General features: G+C 47.8%; 2 protein-coding genes across 2 annotated transcripts; both read left to right on the plus strand.

Annotated features, from left to right (window-relative positions):
- Window positions 1-4293: 4293 nt before the first annotated feature.
- Window positions 4294-10761, plus strand: EIF5A2 (eukaryotic translation initiation factor 5A2). The gene is made up of 5 exons (XM_072344643.1): window positions 4294-4400; window positions 4617-4797; window positions 5721-5825; window positions 6216-6347; window positions 6788-10761. Exons 2-5 carry the CDS (start codon window positions 4633-4635, stop codon window positions 6845-6847), a joined length of 462 nt encoding a protein of 153 aa, XP_072200744.1. The 5' UTR covers window positions 4294-4400; window positions 4617-4632; the 3' UTR covers window positions 6848-10761.
- Window positions 10762-10894: 133 nt separating this feature from the next.
- Window positions 10895-12690, plus strand: RPL22L1 (ribosomal protein L22 like 1). Its single transcript, XM_072344542.1, has 4 exons — window positions 10895-10999; window positions 11193-11285; window positions 11757-11878; window positions 12442-12690. The coding sequence occupies exons 1-4, from the start codon at window positions 10991-10993 to the stop codon at window positions 12584-12586; spliced, it is 369 nt and encodes a 122-aa protein (XP_072200643.1). The 5' UTR covers window positions 10895-10990; the 3' UTR covers window positions 12587-12690.
- Window positions 12691-20581: the final 7891 nt, after the last annotated feature.

A 20581-nucleotide genomic window follows, 5' to 3' on the forward strand; every position in this document is an offset into this window, starting at 1 on the left:
TGGCAGCATGATCCTACTAGCTGGCAAAGCATTATATGAAACAGGGTCATCGCTTAGCTGGAATGAAGGAAGGAGTTGGGTGATGCCAAAGCCTCATGCCTTCACCTTTTCTTCTCATGCTTGCTGCCTCCTCCTGCTGAGTGATCTGAGCCTTGAGAAAACACCTGCTAGTGCAGCTGTGCTAGCAGAATACTGCACAGGTCACAGATCCACAAAATGGTTTGGGTTGGAAAGGACTGTAACATCCATCCAGTCTCATAGGCAGGTTCAAAGCCCAATCCAACCCGGCCTTGAATGCCTCCAGAGATGGAGCATCCACAGCTTCTCAGGGCAGCCTGTGCCAGGGCCTCATCACCAGGTGGAGTCTCACAAGAGCAAAGGGGACACTCACCTCCCTTGACCTGCTGGCCACACTTCTTTTGATGCAGCGCAGGGTACAGCTGACTTTCTGAGCTGTAAGTGCACATTGCCAGCTCATAGTCACCCTTTTTTCATCCACCCAAGCGTTTCTCCTCAGGGCTGCTCTCCACTCAGTCATTACCCAGCCTGTACTCATGCTTGGGATTGCCCTGAGCCAGGTACAGGATCTTGCATTTGGTCTTGTTGAACTTTATGTAGGAAGCTGTTCCTCTCTGTTTTATCTCTCCCATGGTGTGACCATTGCCAGGTCGCCTCCCCTCGCTGCCCTCTGTCTTTTTGTACAGTGCTTAGATCAACTGTAACAATTAATGATTTTTTTTACTTGAGCTTTTGAGATTTGTATATTCCTCGCTGTGAAACAAGGCTTTCTAGCAAGCTTCTCAGGATAGATACCCACTATTTATTTCGGAAGAAACATCAGTGCTGCTCACACAGTGAGCTCACATTGACAACAAGCACTGCAGTGGTTGTGATGGGAATGTTCATGCTCCCTTCTATGGGCCTGAACTTCCTTCCCATGCACACTCTGCAACTGGAAGTGCAGGCACGAGGTTCACCAGGACCAGCATTGTCCCTGTGTGTTCAGTGGAGAAGATTTCACCATTTCCTGGAATGCCTGCAATAACAGCAATGTTATCTATGTCTGTTACATAAAGGTGACCGTGAACAACATCTGCAGCGCGTGCTGTCTTGTGCTGTTGTCTCTCCCCTCCATGCATCTCAGACACACGTCCATCTCCAGACAGGAGGCTTTTTTTTTTCCAGCAGGGCACATTTGCTCTGTGGGTGGCATTTGCTTTGCAGCTGCAAAACATCCCTGCTGGCATGCAGAGCTGAGCTGAGCACAGATGCCTGAGGAGTGCATCAGTCAGTGGCGCTTTCAGGAGGGACTGCATTCAACATTAATAACGCAGCATCGAGGTGTCATTTGTTTAGCAACACACTGAGCCAGGCAGCCTTTGTTTTCCTCCGTGCTACCAAATAAATGACAACTAAAAGCCTGAATTGCTTGTACAATCGGTTGTAACATAGCACATAAGTCAGTCTAACAAAGCCCACACTGCCGTAGCTGTATTCCTGAACTTCACTGTGCGTTTGGAGCCACTTGGGTAATATGACTGTAACAGTAATTACCAGCAGAAGGATATCTTCCCCCTGAGTGCTTTTCCGCAGCCCATTGCCAGCGCACTGGGACTCCTGAGAGTTAACAGGTTGCTCCCCTTGCTTGGTCAGTGCTGAGTTGAGCCTCTGTGCTTTTTACTACTATTCTTTTAACTGTATCATCCCTTACAGATGATACTTTTCTTATCCTGGGATGTTTCCAATTAATTCTGCTGCTGTGGGGAAGGCTGCAGGGATGCAGGATGGCAGAGCTGGGAGCTGCGCAGTGCCCTGTCCTCACTGTGCTGCTGGGCTGAGCTATCGCAGTGTACTTTTACCGAGCACTGGGATGCAGCAAAGGGTCACAAGGGTTGGTCAGATCTGCAGATACGTTTACGTCTGCCTTGTCCCATCAGGCCGGCAATTAGCACGTTATCTGCCCTTGTCACACGCGCGTTCCAGCTGAAACTTGTTCTTATGACACAGCTTGTTCAATTATTACTTTTATCTCCACGTTACAGTTTTGTGAAGTTGCTAATCATTAAGATTTAAAAGACCGAGTCATACTTATTAGCTAAATGGTCGTTGCACTTTAGTTAACATGCAAAATATGTTCCTGTACCGCGGTTAGCTAATAACGCAATGTAATTAATAGCCCCTGAGAAAGCATCTTGTCAGCAAGAGCTTCAACAGTGTTTTCCTAATGTGCTGAGATGACAGCCATTAAGACTTTTCTGTTGTGTCAGATAAATGGTGAACAATATCTAGTTTCCCACACTCCAGGCCTAATTTCAAAATGAGTTTGACTTTCCTAATCCAATAAGCTCGGGACATTTGGCTCCATTAACACTTTCCACACTCATTTATCACCGATTTTTCTGCCTCGCTTCAACTTGTTTTTCATCACGGAGAAGAGGTGCCCTCCCTCTCCCGACTCAAACAGCTGATGAGGATGAAGCTGAAGCACTGCACGTGCAGGGACCGATGCTGTAGGGTCTGATGGTGCTCTGTGTCCTTATCTTCCACCGTAACCTACAAGGGATGGGCAATTGCAAGGCAGGACAGAAGACTGGGGGGCAGAATCAGGGCTCCCCATGCGGCACACGTCTTGCTATTCGTGTGGCGTCAGCCTGGGAGGAGCGAACAGCAGAGTTGCAGCGCATATCCCCTCCTCCCAGTGCAAGTTCCAGCTGGTTCCAGCTGGCTCAGCGTCCCTGGCAGCGTGGCACTGCTTGCCTCATACCTGCAGTGTGTGCCCGGGGTAATTCTGACAGCAGGCACATACCTGACCCAGTCACATCTGCACAGCCAGGCAGAGCACACAAGTCGAGAGCGACCAGGAAGCAGGAAGAGGCAGCGTGACGGGAGCTGGAAGCATCCCAGGACACACAGCCCCTAATCACTGTATGGACATCCCAGCATCCTGTCCTCAAGACCACTGCAAACATGGGATGAGCCCCTGGTGCTGCACTCATTCCAGGGAGAAGCAGAGGGTGGATGGCAGCGCTCAAGCAGTGCCTGGAGCAGAGTGTGATGCCTATGGCAAGGTCACAGCAAAGGCTCTTTCGTCTGGGTCAGGCTGCACAGAGACTGAATGCAGGAACACAGAGGGTCTGCTGAGCCCAGCACTGTCCTGTGGGGGGATGGATGAGCCAGGCGAGCAACGCCTTCCACCCTGTGTTGAGTTTGCCGGCAACAAGGCTGTGTGTTGCCCCAGAGCTGGCTGAAATATACATGGCTGAAGCTGGGCTTTAATGAGGTGCTTCTGGGCACTTCTTCAGGATACGAATGAGTTGTGCCCGTTCTCTGCTATTTGTGACCTTCCAAAAGCTCTCTGGCCGCTGCTCATTTCTGCTGTGTGATTGGTGTGAAGACTTAGAGAGCTGAAGATCAATAAGGCACTGAGCCTACTCAGAAGAGACCCAGTCCAGGTGTGCAGTGCTCTGAGCACACGTGCCCAAACAGAAATACATGTAAAGACAAGAGACCCCGATGGTCAGAAACATGCCTTGAAACCAAAGTGCTGGTGCTGTATGTTAGTGCAGCCAAGAAACACACGTCCGAATAGAAATGCTGATCCGGACACAGGAGTGATGGCCGCAAGCAGTGTCTGATGCAGCTGATTTCAGGTTTTTTAATGAATTGGTGATAAAGACTGCTGGAGTATTTGTGTCTAAAGAAGAGACAGCACCCATCCACAGCTGCACCTCAGCAAAGAGCCTTGGTTCGGTATAGCTATCTCGAGGCACAGCCGATTCATTGCTTAACTGTAGAAAATGAACGTAGCTCGTAACCGGACATTCAAGACAAGGACGGCTCTGCTGGGCTCCATGCTGCTGCAGTGTGGGCTCACAGGAGCCGGCAGCTCCGTCTTGAAGTACTTCGCCATAAGCGCAGATGCCGTAGAGCACGTGCAGCTCATCGGTAAGCAAACACCGCTCACGTACGAGCACTTCACGGAACGACCCGGGCACCGCTCCCAGCCGACACCGAACCGAACGGAGCAGCCGGCACGCGGCGGCTGCGCGGTGCTCCGTGTTCGCAGCGCCCCCTTCAGGCCCGGCGGTGCGGGCGCCGCCATGTGCGCCGAGGGCGCCCCCACGCGGCCGAGCTCCGCGCCCGGCTCCGTTTGAGCCGCGCCGCGCTCCGTAGCGCCCCGCACGTGGCCGGCGGAGGGACGAGGGGCGGGGCGGGACGAGGCGGAACGGACCAATCCGCGCGGAGGAAGCGAGCGGAAGTCGGGGGGCGGGGCGCGGGGCGTGGTGCGCGCGCCGCCCGCCGCCCGCCGCCCCTTCCCGCCGGCCGCCGCAGTGGTCGGGCGCGTGTGCGCGGCGCCGTGCCCCCGCCCGCCCTCCCGGCCGCCCCGCCGCGCTCCGCAGGTAAGAGCGGCCGCCGGAACGCTTCCCTCGCCCCTTTCCGGCTCCCGGCCGCTCCGGGCCCGGCGCTGAGCGCTCCGAGAGCCGGTTGGGCCGCGGCGCCGAGGGCCCCGAGGGCGGGCACGTGGCGGGCGGATCGCGGCTCTCCGGCATCGGGGTGGGGGGGGGGAACCGGGAGGGGAGGCACGCGCTCCGACCGACGCTGTGCGTTCCCCGCAGCCCCGCAGCCGCCGCCATGGCCGACGAGTTGGACTTCACGACGGGCGACGCCGGCGCCTCGTCCACCTACCCCATGCAGTGCTCGGCGCTGCGCAAGAACGGCTTCGTGGTACTGAAGGGGCGCCCGTGTAAGATCGTGGAGATGTCCACCTCCAAGACGGGAAAGCACGGCCACGCCAAGGTGAGCGGGGGTGGGCAGGGCCGGGCAGGGCCGGGGGCTTCTCCCTGCCGGCAGGATTAGGCGGCGGCGGTGATAAAGCGGGCGGCGGCGGGCGGGGTAAGTTCTGGAAGGGGCTGATGAAATCCCCAGGGCGTGGTTGCACCGCGGCTGCCCCACCGGCGCTCCACGGGACGCGGCTCGCTGCTGCCCCAGCAGTTGGGCTGCAGCTGTCCGGGCTGCGCTCCCCGCACTCAGATGGCCAGACGGATCTACGTTTGCTATCTTAAGTTTCCACAGCCTCATGTGATACGCGTGGAGTATTCAGCTTTTGTCCGAGCTACAGGCTGCCAGGACTTTGCTGGGTTTTTTTTCTGTCCTCCTCCTTGCACTTCATGGCCTTTTTTTTTTTCCTTTTTTTCTTTTCTTTTTTCCCCCCAATCTTACATAGTATTGCTAAATACTGAACCGGTTGTAAGACTGAAGGGAGCTGAGTAGGGCAGGCTGTGAGCTGCTAATCCATGTGCTGGCTGCTCTGAGCAGCTGGGAGCTGCTTTCATCTCAGCACGTGGCCGTTTCTGTTCTCCTTAACCTTCCTGTTGTTTCACACAACAGCTGGAACATGAATTAAATGTTCTTTTAACAGTTACAAACCAAAAGTCAAGAGCGTTGAGCTTTACCTTGTATTGTCAAATGATGGGAGGTGAGGACTGTAGCCTTCACTCATTTCCTTTAGTGGATGATCTGAAATGTGAAAGGATACCTGAGGGGTTTGCTCAGCGCTTGGGCTGCTCTCACACAGCAAGCAAAGGATTTGAGGAGAATCTTGTCTCACGTGTTAGCTTGTAAAAGACAAAAGAAGCCCCATATGGGACCAGCAGCACTGATTTCAGTGACATTTGGCTGCCGTAGGATGAACAGGAACCGATCTTTCTTTTTCCTTGTAGGTCCACCTGGTTGGTATTGATATCTTCAATGGGAAAAAATACGAAGATATTTGCCCATCAACTCATAACATGGATGTCCCAAATATAAAGAGGAATGATTACCAGGTGAGTTAATGTTATCCTCCCACGCTTCCATAAATCTAAAACCCCTAACACTTCAAGTAAAGTGTTTTTCACCACAAGACTGCTTGTCACTTAATAAAGTACTGTTGCCCTCAGAGAACTGAGGGTTTGGCAGACTTGCCTGCCTAGATGTGGCACTGCTGAACCAGGAGCATTTACCCAACTGTTAAAGTTGTCAAGAATTGTCCAGATAGAAATCTCCTGCTTACTGTGCCACCGACCTCACAGGGCAAATTAAATTAGGTTCTTAACTGTTAGAAACACGGTACTAAAGATTAGTGTAGCAGCTAACTGTGTCTTCTGCTTGTCTTTGCTTGCTGCCTACTAGTGATGCTGGTGTTAAACTTCCTAATAACAAACTTCTCCTCACAGCTGATAGGGATTCAGGATGGGTATCTCTCCCTGCTGACAGAAAGTGGTGAAGTTCGTGAGGATCTAAAGCTGCCAGAAGGTGACCTGGGAAAAGAAATTGAAGGAAAATTCAATGCCAATGAAGATGTGCAGGTAAGAACAGAGTTAGGCGGACAAGAAGAGAGATGTTTAATTGTCCTTGCCTGACATAAGAATACATGTTCTTCATTGTGTAGTTATTTGTATTATTACATGAAGAGAGGGTTAAAAACCTGGGAATTGGTTCCTTGGCAAGTAGGACATCTGTGTTGGGGCACGCAGTGTGGCACTGAAGCCCAGCTCTGCTGACGGTGATCTGACTCTCAGATATGTCAGGATAGATCCTAACAGTGCTGTTTGCTTGGTGTAGATTGGAGCTTCCACTCTTTCTTGTGCGGAGCGTTGTGATGTAATCTGGGCTGTATAAACACCTTAAAGCTGGAAACAAGTCTTGAGATGCCACAATCTTGCACCGTTAAGTGTGATTGCCCATAACTTCTAGGAGCAGTTCTGCTGTGGAGGGTCGGAATTAACCCGTGTGTCTTTTCTTTCAGATATCCGTCATAAGTGCAATGAATGAAGAATGTGCTGTAGCCATAAAGCCTTGCAAATAAAGAGGATCGCCAGGCACGGGCAACTGCTCAGGTCTGGATAAACCACAGATCTTTAAATTTGGTTCTGATTGTCACCAAAGCTCTGGCCTTCACAAGCAACCTCATTTCTTTTTTGACTTGTTACAAAGCAGTGCTGGATTCTGGATTAGTGTTGCAGGCTAACTGGCAGTTTTCAAAATCACTGAGATTTTAATTCCTTAATTGTAACTATTTTAACATTCCTGTGGGTTTCAGCTATGGATCTAAGAAACCGTTCAGGTGTTACTAGTGGATATATTTTTTATTTGCTTGAGCAAAACAGTGTTTGTCTGTATGAACAGACAAAATACAGTATTCAGGGGCTTTTAGATAAGCTAGTAGGTATCTAGGATTATAAAGTGACCTAGAGCACAAATAGTATTTTTCTTGACATGTTTAGATAGAACTGACAATAAAAGTAGCTTTCTTTGTTTTGTTGGTTTTTTTTTTTAAGCTTAAACTTTGTGGATTGGGACTCTTGCAGAACTGTAGGTACCAATCACAAATTTTAGACCAAGAAACTCAAGTGATCAGAAACGCCAGCTGGCTTGACCACAAGCCCCAGTGGCCATGTGCAACTTAACTGTATTACCTCTGTATTCTTTTTTTTGCCAACTCGTTGGCTTATTGTAACGTTAAAATGGTGTCAAAGCCTACCTGTGGTTTAGGCAGGCAGTTGAGTTTTGAGTAGATGAGACATAGATAGGTCAAGGTGAGAACGGATGCTAAAGCTATAGACTTTCACTCGAGGCCTTTGTCAGACTTAAAGAAAACAAAAACAAAACCACAGTTCGATTGCTTTTCTTTGTTCTATTTATCTTAAACTATAAAAGGGTGACGAACACCGCGGGAATCTGTTGCAGTGCTTCCAGCTTTAGGTTTCAGTCTTCAGGTTCAGACCATATTTTTGTAGCACAAGGACCGCGTGGTTTTTCAAGAAGTGGGACAAACTGTAGCATTGAGCCTAAACTAAATGCATGTGTGGGGTTGGGGTTCTTTTTGGTTTTTAGTAGAAGTATTGTATTTTCAAAATACAGACTTGACAAACAGTACTGAACAACCATGGCTTAGCCATAAGAATAACTAGGTAGCTGGAAAAGTCAGTTCCTATCCACAGGAGTTTGGAGTCATTGAAACACACGTGCATGCCTCTGACTATTTAGTAGCTTAATAGGCAAACAAAGCTTTACAGAACAAGTCATGGAAGGATAACTAGCTTACTCTTGTTTATAGCACTCAACTTGAGTTTAGATACTTAATGACTCTTCATAGGTGGGAAACTTCTTAGCCCATGGCTCAGTCTCTCTCCACAGTGGGTAAACCATTTCATGGACTTGCCTTAAGCTTCAGCAGCTATCAGCTGATGTAGGACAACTTGTGAACACCTGGTGTGCTGCGTTAGGCCATCTGTACAATTCAAACTGTTGGCAGTGAGAGTCAGACTTCACACTGCTGCTTACCGCTTAAGTGTTTCCAGCTTGTACTCTCTAATCCCCAGAGGGCTCGTGGCAACTATCCTGAACTGCCCTTGTACATACTGTGGTAGAGCTTAGCAAATCTTGGAAGTCTAACGTAGTGGGCAAAAGCATGTAGTCTTCATAGACTTCTCATGATGGGGAGCGGTACAATGAAGGTAAAGACAGCAATAAATACACTCTGGTAATAAAGCACAGTTACCTGGGACACCTGGCAGAAGTAGGATACTGCTGCATGCTCTTAGCTAGTACAATGCACGTTGTGGGTGAGCTCTCTGAATAGCTCCTTGACTGAAATGACAGAGCTTTTCTAAAGCTGTAGATCCAAGCTATTGAAATGCTTCAGAAAGGTTTTTAAGGGCACGCTAGCAGTAGAAGCAGCTCTGCACTATGTCCTTTCCTGCTTTTCCATACCAATACTTAAGGGGCAGGCTTTGTTGGGGTTAGAGGTGACTGAAACCATCCATCATAGTCATAACAGCAAGCTGATCTGTGTGATCAGCAGCCCAATGGGGAGTCGTTATTATGAATGCTTTCTAAAACGCTTGAAATCTACAGGACTTGGATTTGATGTTCTGGTACGGTTCCAGTCTGCTTTCTGGTGCCTGTCAGTCCCTCCTAACCCTTGTTGGAAGACAGGTGTTCAATGCCACTGGCCCACAATCTAAGTATTTACTTAATCTATTTACTTAGACTGTCTACGTATTCACTTAGACTTTAAGTTCTCCAGGACAGGAGCTGTTTTTCATCCTGTTTCTTCAAGTGGAGTCCTGGCCTGATGAGTTTTCAGGTACTAAGGCAATCTAAAGATCAATATTCTATGACTTCCGGCTTGCTGGAAGAGAACCCTTTTTGGGGCTTAAGGATGTCCTATTGCAACCTTCAGTTCTGCAAGACCTAAATGATTCAGTACTTCAATATAGGTTTGTTCTTATATACTTAGTTGTCTTTGTGAAGCGCTTCGAACACAATGGAAGTGCATAGCATTGCCTCGTCGTGCATGAAGTTTCCCATAGATAATAATACATAAGCATGAGTCTTAAGCATAATCTCCAAGTTTTAGTACGGTTGAAAGTTGCTTCTAAATTAGAACAAGTCTTTGAGACACTTTTTCCAATGTAAGATGTTTCAGTCTACTGTCAGAATAATTTGCAACAACATTGTGATCAATAGTCCATATAGATGCTTATTTTTAAGATCTCTAAGCAGATGCTTAGGAGAATTCCTATTTCGTAGCTTTACTTTAAAACAAACGTCATCCAACTACTTGTTTTGTAGTCTTGTCTTTAACACTCTCAAACCAAGTGTATTAAAATAGAAAAGTAAGCTTCTGATAGCTCACGCAATTGCTTAAAATAAAGGCTGTGATGACTAGGAGGTAAAGACAAGTATTTCCACTCCAAACAACGCATTTTTTTTATGGCTCCAATTCATTGAGCTTCTCATACTTCACAGAATTGGAAAGACTGCGGTATTTCCTGCCTCAAATGTTGGCACGTAATACTTCAAGATTTCAACAGATCCTTCAACTTATTGCTTCTAATGGTGGTTTTTCAACTAGGCTCCTCCTAGTTGAGCCATGTTCTCAGGGCTGTTTTTTTTAAAGAAGTTAGCTGAATTTCATTGTTTTAATGTAACTGCTTTCAAGCCTCTCACAGGTTTTTCTAACCCACGATGTACCCAGAAACGGTGCACGGTCTGTAGCTTCACAATGCAGGTCAATTTTACAGAATCTGTAAAGAAATCAAACTTGTTGACAGTTGAAACTCCTCTGGTTACTGCAGGTCAGTCGTACAGAATTCAGAATTCAATCAATCCCACTCTTTTTTTTTTTCTTTTTTTTTTTTTTTTTTTTTTGCTTGAGTGATTAGGATGTAGTTTGTGACGGTAGAATTCAACGTCAGGATCAGATGACCTTAAGGCGATGTTGCATATCTCACACACAAGTTACTGAAGGCACAGGGGACTGCCAACTTCTGTGAGCCCAGAGCCGCTGTGTTGGGCTGAATGTTGGCTCTGTGTCACTGCAAGCCCCGCTGCCTTTTCCCTGTCCGTTGTAAGCAGGCTGTGTGGGGAGATCCCCCGAGGCAGCTGCAGGCCCGGAGGTGTCTATGGTTAATAAAGTGCGTCGTTGTTTGACACCACGCCCACAAGGAGGTGAAAACGGTCGTTGTGTGTTTAATACTAATACTGTGGCAGTGCGGTGATGCTTGGGGTGAGGCGGCCCTGTGGGGTGGCTTTGGGCCTTGTGTAGCTTTGCAGTCAGCGCTCGCTCTGTGTCTGTGGGCCAACCCCGTGCTTTCTGAACGAGGAACACTTTAACGCTAGAGCAGCTCGGCCTAGAATTGTACGAGGGAAAAAAAAAAGAAATGCTTTCGTACCTAATGACAATTAATTAGAGTAAATAAAGAGGTGACTCGCTCCGCTGCCGCCTGTGACTCGTCCTTGGGGGAGGGCGGGAGGGACAACGCCTGACGGAGCCGCGGCCCCGCCCGCCATCACGGCACCCTCTGGCCGCGCAGGCGCGCTGCGCCGCCTCACGCCTGCGTCGTGACGTCACGCACGCGCATGCGTCATGACGTCGGGCCGGCTATAAGAGCGTGGAGTGCGCCGGGCCGCTTCCTTTCAGCGTGCGAGTCGCGGCGGCGAGATGGGGCCGGTGAGTGCGGGCGGGGAGGCCGCTGTGCGGGCAGCCGCGGCGGGCAGGGGGCGGCCCTGTGACGGCACACACTGCCTTCTTGTGGCTCTGAGGGCCGGGGGTGGCCGGGCCCGAGAGCGGCGCCGCGATGGGACAGCGGGCGAACAGACGCGGTGCGGAGCTGACGGTGCTGGCGTTGCCGTTTGTTTGTTAGCAGAAAGATAGGAAATCTAAGAAGGCGACGTGGAAGTTTTGCCTCGATCTGACCCATCCTGTTGAAGATGGAATCTTCGATTCCGGGAACTTCGTAAGTGTGTCCGTGTTCGTGCTGGCCGTGCTCGGTGCGGTGCGCGGCAGCCGGGCCGCCCTTGGGAAACCAGCAGCTCAGTAACGTCGGCTGCTTTGTAATTCACCGGCGGATCCTGAACGTTCCCTGGGTTTAAGTTTCTCATATAGATGATTGATAAGATGGGCGCCCCGTCCCTGCACACACCCGCGGTCAGGCTGGCTGGGGCTCTGAGCGCCTCATGGAGCTGGGGGTGTTCCTGCTTACTGCAGGGAGTTGGATCTGACGGCCCTCAGAGGCCCTTTGCAGCTCAGACGCTTCCATGATTGTGTCATCTCAGTTCATTGCATGCTGGGAAGTCTGACAGCATTGTGGATGCTCGCTGTGGCTAACAGTGGTACTTAATGTCGCTCCGTGACTAGGGTCCCTTCCCTAGTTCATACCTAGGGTGCCCTTCCCTAGTGTTCTATTTCTTCTCTAATGTTGAAACAGGAACAGTTCCTAAAGGAGAAGGTTAAGGTCAATGGAAAAACTGGAAACCTGGGGAACACTGTTCACATTGAACGTCTGAAGAACAAAATCACCGTGACATCGGAGAAGCAGTTCTCTAAAAGGTCTGACTGGGTTTTTTTTTCACTGTGTCTGCGAAGTAGTGGGGTTATATTTATATACGTGGGGTTATAATTAGTTATATTAAAATATACGCATACACGATACGTGTTGTGGCAAGAGAACCCCTAAAGCCAACAGAAGCTTTCCAGCAGTTAGTTAATTCATTTGTTGGGGCATGCAGTAGATCAGTGCACTCAGCTGGGTTCAGTTCCTCCCCCACACCCTCCTTTCACTTTTCTGATACAGGAACAATATCTGTGCCAATATCTGTTGTGTTAGAACAAGGTTAAGAGCAGCAAGAGGCAGCCCTGGGGGTACTGGCATTGAGCTGTATAGGCAGGAAGCATCAAATAAGTTCTTACGTATCGGGAATGAAAATGTAGGCTTGTTATCTGTTATGCATAGTAATTTGTGATTTCATGCTGTAATTAATTAAGTGGAATCACCCCTTGGAAAATTCAGCATGTAAGAGTTCCCCTGTTAGAGCCATGGCATGAGTGGAGTACAGGCATTGGTAAGGAATGTTAAATGGCAGAAGTTCTAACATATAATTCATGTTTGTAAGGTACCTAAAATACCTCACCAAGAAGTACCTCAAGAAGAACAATCTTCGTGACTGGCTTCGTGTTGTTGCGTCTGACAAAGAGACGTATGAGCTGCGCTACTTCCAGATCAGTCAAGATGAAGAAGGATCAGACTCAGAAGAGTAACAGAAGCTGAGCTTCGTGCTCAAGACAGCGTACAAAAGGAACATCTATTTATGACAACACTTAACTTATTGGTCAATAAAGATTTTGTACTCTGTTCAACAGAGCGTGATTAGTTTTCAAGCTCTTTTTTTCTTAAATTAAATTGTAATTAAGGGCCAGCATAGAGAGTCATTTCATTTGCGTTGCTAGAAGTTGGAGCTGTTCACTGTGAAAGTCCAGGTAGAAAAGCAGAACTAAACTCTTCACCCAGTGAAATTGTAGGACATTTGCAGTGTTAAATGGTGTGCTCAGGCTGCATGAAGGCAGCTGCTGCCTCTGGAACAGTCACATAAGGTGGGTTTTAAGCACGTAAAACCAGAACTGGGTTTTTAGAGGGAGTTAACACTGTGGAATCTGCCGTGCTGTGTTTATAACAGGGATGTACGTAGGCTGCAACACTGAGATTTTCTGCTTGAAGAAAGCTGCTGGTTTAAGCTGAAGTTTTCTACTGAAACATTCAGCTTCCTCGTGGATTTCTGATGATTTATTTCTACACCGCTTTTGCTGGCAAATTTTACAACAGACTTGAGAGTTGCCAAAGCACAAAGCAATACTTTACCAGCCACAACACCCTCTTGTGCTACCTAAATCTAAACGAAAGGTACAGAGGGGGTGATAAATGAGACCCCAGAGCACATGGAAGTTTGTCACTTGTTATTTTCCAATCTATTTGAACAGCTGTCCTTAACAGGAGATAAGAGGATGCAGCAAGTGAACAGCTGCTTGAGTAATTGCTATTATGCCCATTTGTTTCATATTTCTGTTTCAGAACTAGGGGAGGTGAGGGAGCCAGCCTGCTGCTTTGGATATTTTATTTATGAAAGGTGGATATGGTCAGAAAATGCCACAAGCTGCTGTGGCTGTGAGACTGCCAGCAGCCAGGCATTGCTCTCTCTAAAGGTTTGTGTTGAGTAGGTGCAGACCTAAAACAGGATCAGTGTGTGTAGCTGCAGAGGTGGCAGGTGGGAGCCATTCCCCTTGAGCACCTGACCCTGAACCTCTGCTAATGTTCAAGCAGATGATCCACTGAAAGTTGATGCTGCATTTAACAAGCAGCATGTTGTTTGTATCGAGCTGCAAGAATTTGGGAAGAAAAAACAATGTGCAGTTATTTAGTATCTTTATTTGCTACACCAAGATAAGCAAAAAAACAAAACCCCTGTGTGTTACAGTTGTATTTTGAAATACACTCCATCTGTTTTATTTGGAATTGCCCTTTTATGTGACAATGCATCCTTTAAAGGAGGCTGACACAACAAAACCGTCCTGATTAAATGTAACAACTAGAAACAAAATCAAAAAGTCAATAGGGCTGTGCTACCTTGTTATCTCTCTCCTTCCTTTTAATGCAGTGTCATGTGCTGGTATACAGCCTAACAGAAAGACATCATCATTCAACAAGAGGTGGGGAAACAAGAGCTGGGATTTCAGCAAAGCAGCTGATTGCACAGCTGGGTTTGGAGGAAAAGTGCCACTGCCATGTGAGTGGCAGTGCTTACTGGGCTTACCTGGAACAAGGATGGAACCCAGGAAGCCCATTCCTTCCATGGGGCTCCACAGGAAGAAATGGTTGCAGCACACAGACAAGAAGAGAACATCAGAAAAACCAGAGCAACGGGGGTTCCTTCATAACACCAACCATCTCACAGCAACAGAGCTGGGGTAATGCAGGTGGAAGTCAGCCAGCCCTTGTTTACATTAGGAAGTTAATTAAATTATCCAGATGAGAATCGCATGGACCTTAGGGAAAACAAAACAAACAACTGACGCCTTTATCTTTAAATCCACTGCTTCATTTGGGACCAAAGCAGCACTGTAAGTTTTACATTTAGTTGAAATTCTACAAACATAAACACATACACCACATAACCTTATATGATATAGACACACACATACATACGTGTGTGTGTGTGTATCTATATATCTATATATATCATTTTTACCTCCATTCCTTTCTCAGTAAAGGTTTTCTCCTCTCGTTTCTCAATAAGCATTTCTGCTAGGCTTTTCCAAATAGAATTGGTTTAGGAGAGACCTCCCACCCATGGGCATTTTTGATGTCTGGCAATAAAAAATAATGAAGTGCTTTTTGTTAGACAACAAGCTCAGCAGCTGTTGCCAGAGCAGCAGATCCGCATCAGCTATTTGTGTGAGCATACAGAGAGCTTGTTCTGCACCACCGGTCTCTTATCATCCGTAGTACAGCAGAACCTCACCGACTGCCATTAAAAAATAAAACCAAAACCACATGCTTTCTGCTCGCTTGCTCCCTAGGCCTAAAACTACCAGAAATCAGCTTTATCGTATACCCAAGTGTAGGAATAAAGAGCAAACTACAGGTAGGAAATACCTGGAGAGGGGCCGGGGCACAGCTGCATATCACAGAGCCATGTGGCAGTATCAGAGGTGGCACAGCCTCAGCATATTCCCACAGCGTCAGCACAAAGTAATTAGAAACAAAGAGGCCAGTGGAAAAACAAATAAGAATAGCTTCAGTGTCCCAGAGGCAGGAAATGAGTCTGTGAAGGGAGTGATCCGATTACACCAAATATAGACAAAATAGGGATAAAATGATGTTTGTTTAAGAGACAAAACAAAAGGAAGAAACTTCATCGGGTGAATTGGATGGGGCTGAATGTCCCCTGTGCTGGCTACGGTGTGCTGCTGCACCGAGCCTCCCCCTCCTTACCAATATCCTCACCACCACTATTTGTCAGTATTCATACTCCCAGCACAGACTCCCCGCTAAGGGCAATAACCCTGCAGGCCTTTGCAATGCTCTGGGAGCTGCTGGTGCCCAAGCCAGGAACTGGCTGGCACAGGGACGAAAGGCAGTGTGGAGCAGCTGGCTGAAATCCTTCCCTTTGACACAGCAGGGTGAGTGCTGTCCTCCAGCACACAGCCCCACTGCCAGCAGCACGGATAAGGATGGCTCTGAAGTCCCTGTTCCCAGAGCTGTAACATTTTCCTGCAAAGATGCATTCATCCATCCTCCTTCCTGCTCGTGTAGAAAATATTGACGCTGCTAGGAGATAAGGAGCTTGGAGTTCAGGATGGTTTTTACTGACAGCTTGGGCTGGGAGCTGCGGAGCTTCCAGGCTTTTCCCATACCTCAACCTTGGAAGTAGCACGGACAGGAGCAGCCAGCGCTGCTGTCTGTCACAGCTCTCTGTGGATTCCTTCCCTACCATACAAGTGATCCAACTACTTCTCCAAACACCACTTACTGTCAGTCTTGCAGTTCTTTAAAGCAGCCGTATATCCACAAAGCTAGCAGGAGATGGAGCCAAACCAACCACCGTCGCACTCTGTGCTGGGGAGCACAGGGGAGCTGATCACCCAGCGAAGCTCCTTTCCTCATGACCAGCGCAGTGTGAGTGGGTGCACTAATACATACAAACCAAGAGACACAGTGGATTTAGAAGCACTGCCCTAATGAGGGAATATTGGCTGTAATTTGTTTTGTGGGCACTTAGCAAAAGCAGAACTGGAAGAAACTGAGGAGTACCCAGCAAAATAATATGAACACATATAGAATGCAGGCAGATTGCAGGGCCTGAATCTGAAGTTATCAAACTGTAACTCTGCTTTTTAGACTGTGAAAGACACAGCAACATATCTGCACTTCTCATCCCCCAGACATGGTGTGTAATGCTATAATGGGATGGAAAGTACCATGATAATAGGGGGGTGCAAAGTCCTGGCTGCAGCAAACATGAACAAGCCCATATATAGCAGACACAGAAGTGAAGGAAAAAAAGCTGCTTACCTTTGGAAGACCATGCATGGTCTTGCACCGCCAGCCCTTAAATGAGGTCTGGGAAGAGGTGCATCCTGGCTCCTAGCCCTCCTGGTCATTGGGTACATTGCATGCACCTGAGCTCCCCTGGGTTGGCCCTGCCTTCCCACCAGGTGCTCAGTCAGTGCTTCAGACCATGACTCAGCATTTCTGCTGCAGCATGACATGCAAAACCACTGAGCAAAGATGCACACCATCGCTGCTAGCAGCAGGTTGCCCCCATGGTCCCCAGACCTGCATACCTTATAGCTCATTTTACTCTAAAAGCCTACAAAATAGAAATATAAAGCAGCCAACACACATCAGATCTTGCCAGAGCACAGAGAGCATCTTTGACATGGCCCCGTCACCTCCATCCTGCTGGTTCAAGCTCTGAGCATGACCTGTTCCACAAGCAGTGGGAAACATATTACAGCTGAGATGGAAATTGATTGTTCTTTTCTGTTTCAGCTACTGTGAGATATGAATTGGGAATTCATTAGCTGTGAACTGCTGAAAAATAACATTGCTCTTAAAATATTCAGTAGTCTCCTGGCTCCAAAGGACCTTGGTTAACTGTAGACAGAGCAGAGGGCTTTTTCATCATTTAAAATATCCTGGAATGGCTCGTTAGATATTACTTACTGTTTCTTTCAGATGCTTTTTATTTCCATTTGCAGACTCTTCTTGCTTGTAGAAGAGCTAAGACACAAAACAACAAACCCTGGAGAAGATAAAAGGATTTCTTTCTACTGGTGTGAGAGAGGGGCAGGGCGAATGGTGGGGCTCCAGGAGGGGGGTAGGGTTGCAGTAGGACCACCCCTGGGTCCAACTACAGCTCTCCATCTCAACTCTTTGAAGTACAATTTATTTTCAAGGGGTTGAAAGGGAGGTTCCTACAGGAAAAGCTGGCAGCAGGAAACAATCAAACCAGCAATTTTTTGTTTAACTGATGTTTTCCTGTGAAAAATATCCTTTGAAAAAAGAAAGGCAGTCCCTGCTGCACAGCCATCCCACCCATCACAGGACACCAGGGACCAGGGCTGAGCACAGCATGGTCTTGCCATCCACCCAACACATACCGTGCACATCCAGTATCAAAGAAGTGATATATTTTACATGAAAACCACCTCAATACCTTCATATAACTCTGCAGCCAGCAGCTATGGCAGATGCTGCATATCCCAGTACAGGCAGCTGCTGCATATCCCAGTACAGGCAGCAAAGGGAACGGTTCAGCAGCAGCATTGCCTCTGCAGATGCCGTTCACTGGCCCTGCCAAAGGGGAACGATCGATTCCACAGCATCACTGTCAGATCTGCAGCCAGAGCCAGCAGCTCAGGAAAAGGGCTTACTGCTGACTCTGTGCAAGCTTGGAAAGATTCATAGTAATGATGTTTTCTTCCTAAGAAAATAGTTGGATTAATCCTTCTGCTGGGGTTACACTTAGTTTCCAGTCAACTGGTGTTTTGGAATCATGTCAAAAGCAAATCAGGCTGCCTGGCACCATTTCCCCAAACAATTCATGGCTGTTTCTCAAGCACTCCATTAGGTTTTCAGAAGAAAATAGATCTGATTTCAGACACGCTCAGAGGGTGCTGCTGGGTGCTGGGGGAAATGAGGTTGCTGTCATGGTGCCTCAAAGAAAAGCAGCAGATTTTGCACAGACTGCAGATGGATGCCAACCACACGTTTCCCCTGGGTTGCAGTAGTATCTTCTTTTTTCTTTGCAGTGATCCCTTTATAGCTCCAAACTTAAAGTGGCAATTCCAAGGAAGAGAACAGCAGAACCCAAAAATGGATGGAATTTCATGAAAAAGTTCTCAAGCACAGCCATGCTGCTGGTGCCAACACAGCACTGAGTCTCAGCAAGAGATGTGCAAGCACCACAGTTTGCAACAGGCTGAAGGCAAAGCTCACAGCACAGCTAAAGCAGGGCTAAAGGGGTTGGTGGTGGAGCTAAGGACAGCCCTTAACTATCATCACTGAAATACCTTCTGTGAAAGGCTCTGTAGAATGAGTTCTCATGAAAATCACTCCAGCTTCTGCACTGCACCTTAGGGTAAATTAACTTAATCAGTGAGAATTAAGCAGAAAGTCATGCACATCAGCAATGCAGGAGGCTCTTCTTTGTAACAGTTACACAAATGATATATGTGCTAACTAATGGGTTGCTGTGGATACACCCACACAAACCCACCATTAGAAAGCAGTTAGTTTGTGTAGGCTTCTCTGCTCAGCTTTACAAAGACTCACATTTAGCAGGGGAGATGGTGGTCGAGTTAGAACCAGTGGTTGTCAGCACCTTCCTGCAGCGATGGTTCACCCACAGAGCAAAGAGAGCCTGGGGTGGGATGTCAGGATCCAGGCTGGGTCTTCATATATGAACTTAGTCATTCTACTGCCTGAAACAAGAGTATAAGCATGGAAAAATCAGAATCAAAATAAATAAATTAGGCTGGAATGGATGAGCCTGTAGCTTCCTTCTTTAATCTCTGCTTTAAGGTATTCTTGATGCTCTCACCCATTCTCCAGCTTGGCCATTTTCTTTGGCCCCCTCTGACTCCCCCTATGCCTCATGCTCAGCCCACTGTGACTGAAGCCTTTCCCCACATGCTTGCAGGCACAGCCTTTCCCAAAAGTGTGGTCACCGAGACAGAGAAGAGAGACTCCACAGGGAGACTGGAGAAGGATGGCTCATTCAGCTGAAAGTCTAGAGGGTTGAGAGAGGTTATTACTGCTGTTTATAAAGAGTCACAGCAGGAAAAGAAAATAATTAAGCTAAGAAGAACTAATGGGAATGAGCTGGCCATAAATAATTTAGGATGGAAATGAAGAGAAGCTTCACACCATTAGAAGATATCTCCATGAAAACCGCAGTTCTCACCTCCAGTTAGTCTGAAGCATCACGAGGAGTATCACATTTCCAAGTCAAGAACTGAATGCCTCCTCCCCGTGACAAAGAGGGCCAGAGGAGGAGACAGCACCTCCCAACCTCAGCCCCATTCATAGCAGCAGGAGATCCTCACAGAGCTAGGGACTCTTTGTGGGGCAGCCAGCTGAGGGCAGGAGCCATCTGGAGACTGAAAATTGCTGGTTGTTCTGAAAGCTTCCAAAGATGTCAAAATGCACACGCTTGGGTTGCTTTTTCTAGCATAAACTGGAGGGTCAAAGCCAGTTTTTGTTGTGAGTGCACAAGCATTGCCCGACACCAATGCACCAACTCAGGTTATGGGGAAGAAGTGGCCAAGATCCACAGCTTGTCTTAGCTTATGACTTTGTTGTTACTGATGTTAAGCATCTTCAGACATTTTGAAGGATAGTCTGAGAGCAAATTACGGGATCGAAGTTTAAAAACATCCACTCAATAAAATCTAACTCTTAAACATTATGAAAATAAATGTCTCCATGAAGCCTTAATGACACGGCGCTGTGGCCTTCATCCAAAGACAGGGTGAGGGCACGGGGAAGACCAGGGTGGTCAGCTGCAGTCTGACTCCTATTTAAATGCCAAAAATGAAAGACGGTTCTTAATTCCCAATGGCTTGCTGCTATTATCTCATTCTTTCCATCTCAAGAGCAGCCAGTTCAGGAGACCTGCAATCTACCATCTTAGAAAGTGAGTGATAAACATCCACGGCAGTGGGAAAGTGGATGGAAAAGAGTATTTACAGAGGAGGTATGCAGATGGATGGAAATTGGTACCCAGGGATTTAACATCCTGCAGTAGGAGATGCACAGGAGGTAATCACCTTTCAACACAGCTAAAATAAGTCATCAGAAGAGTTCACAGACACCTGGGATGCAGAAAACGATGCAGTACATCAGGTTTGGATGGGACCAAAGCTAGTTAGAAAAGTTCATATGCCCCAGAATCAAGGAGGGACGTGGAGGCACACGTCTCTCACACAAACAGACAAGCACCACTGCCAGCTTAGCTGCTGCATCTTCCATCCAGGGAAACAGGCCTTGCCATGCTTTTTGCCCCTCTTGCACAAATCAGAACCATTCCAGAGAAAGCCTGCATGCCCAGGAAAGTCTCTTCCACTCATGAGATAACAAACACAGAGCCTCTGTTTTGTTGAGAAATCTGCTGATGGGAGGGAGGGTCAGGCTGGTGGGAGCCACTGCTTGTGGCCTTCCCATGTTGCTCATTGTTGGATATGTGCAGGCCAGGG

This window comes from Excalfactoria chinensis, chromosome 9 (assembly GCF_039878825.1).
Source record: "Excalfactoria chinensis isolate bCotChi1 chromosome 9, bCotChi1.hap2, whole genome shotgun sequence".
Classification (NCBI taxonomy): domain Eukaryota; kingdom Metazoa; phylum Chordata; class Aves; order Galliformes; family Phasianidae; genus Excalfactoria; species Excalfactoria chinensis.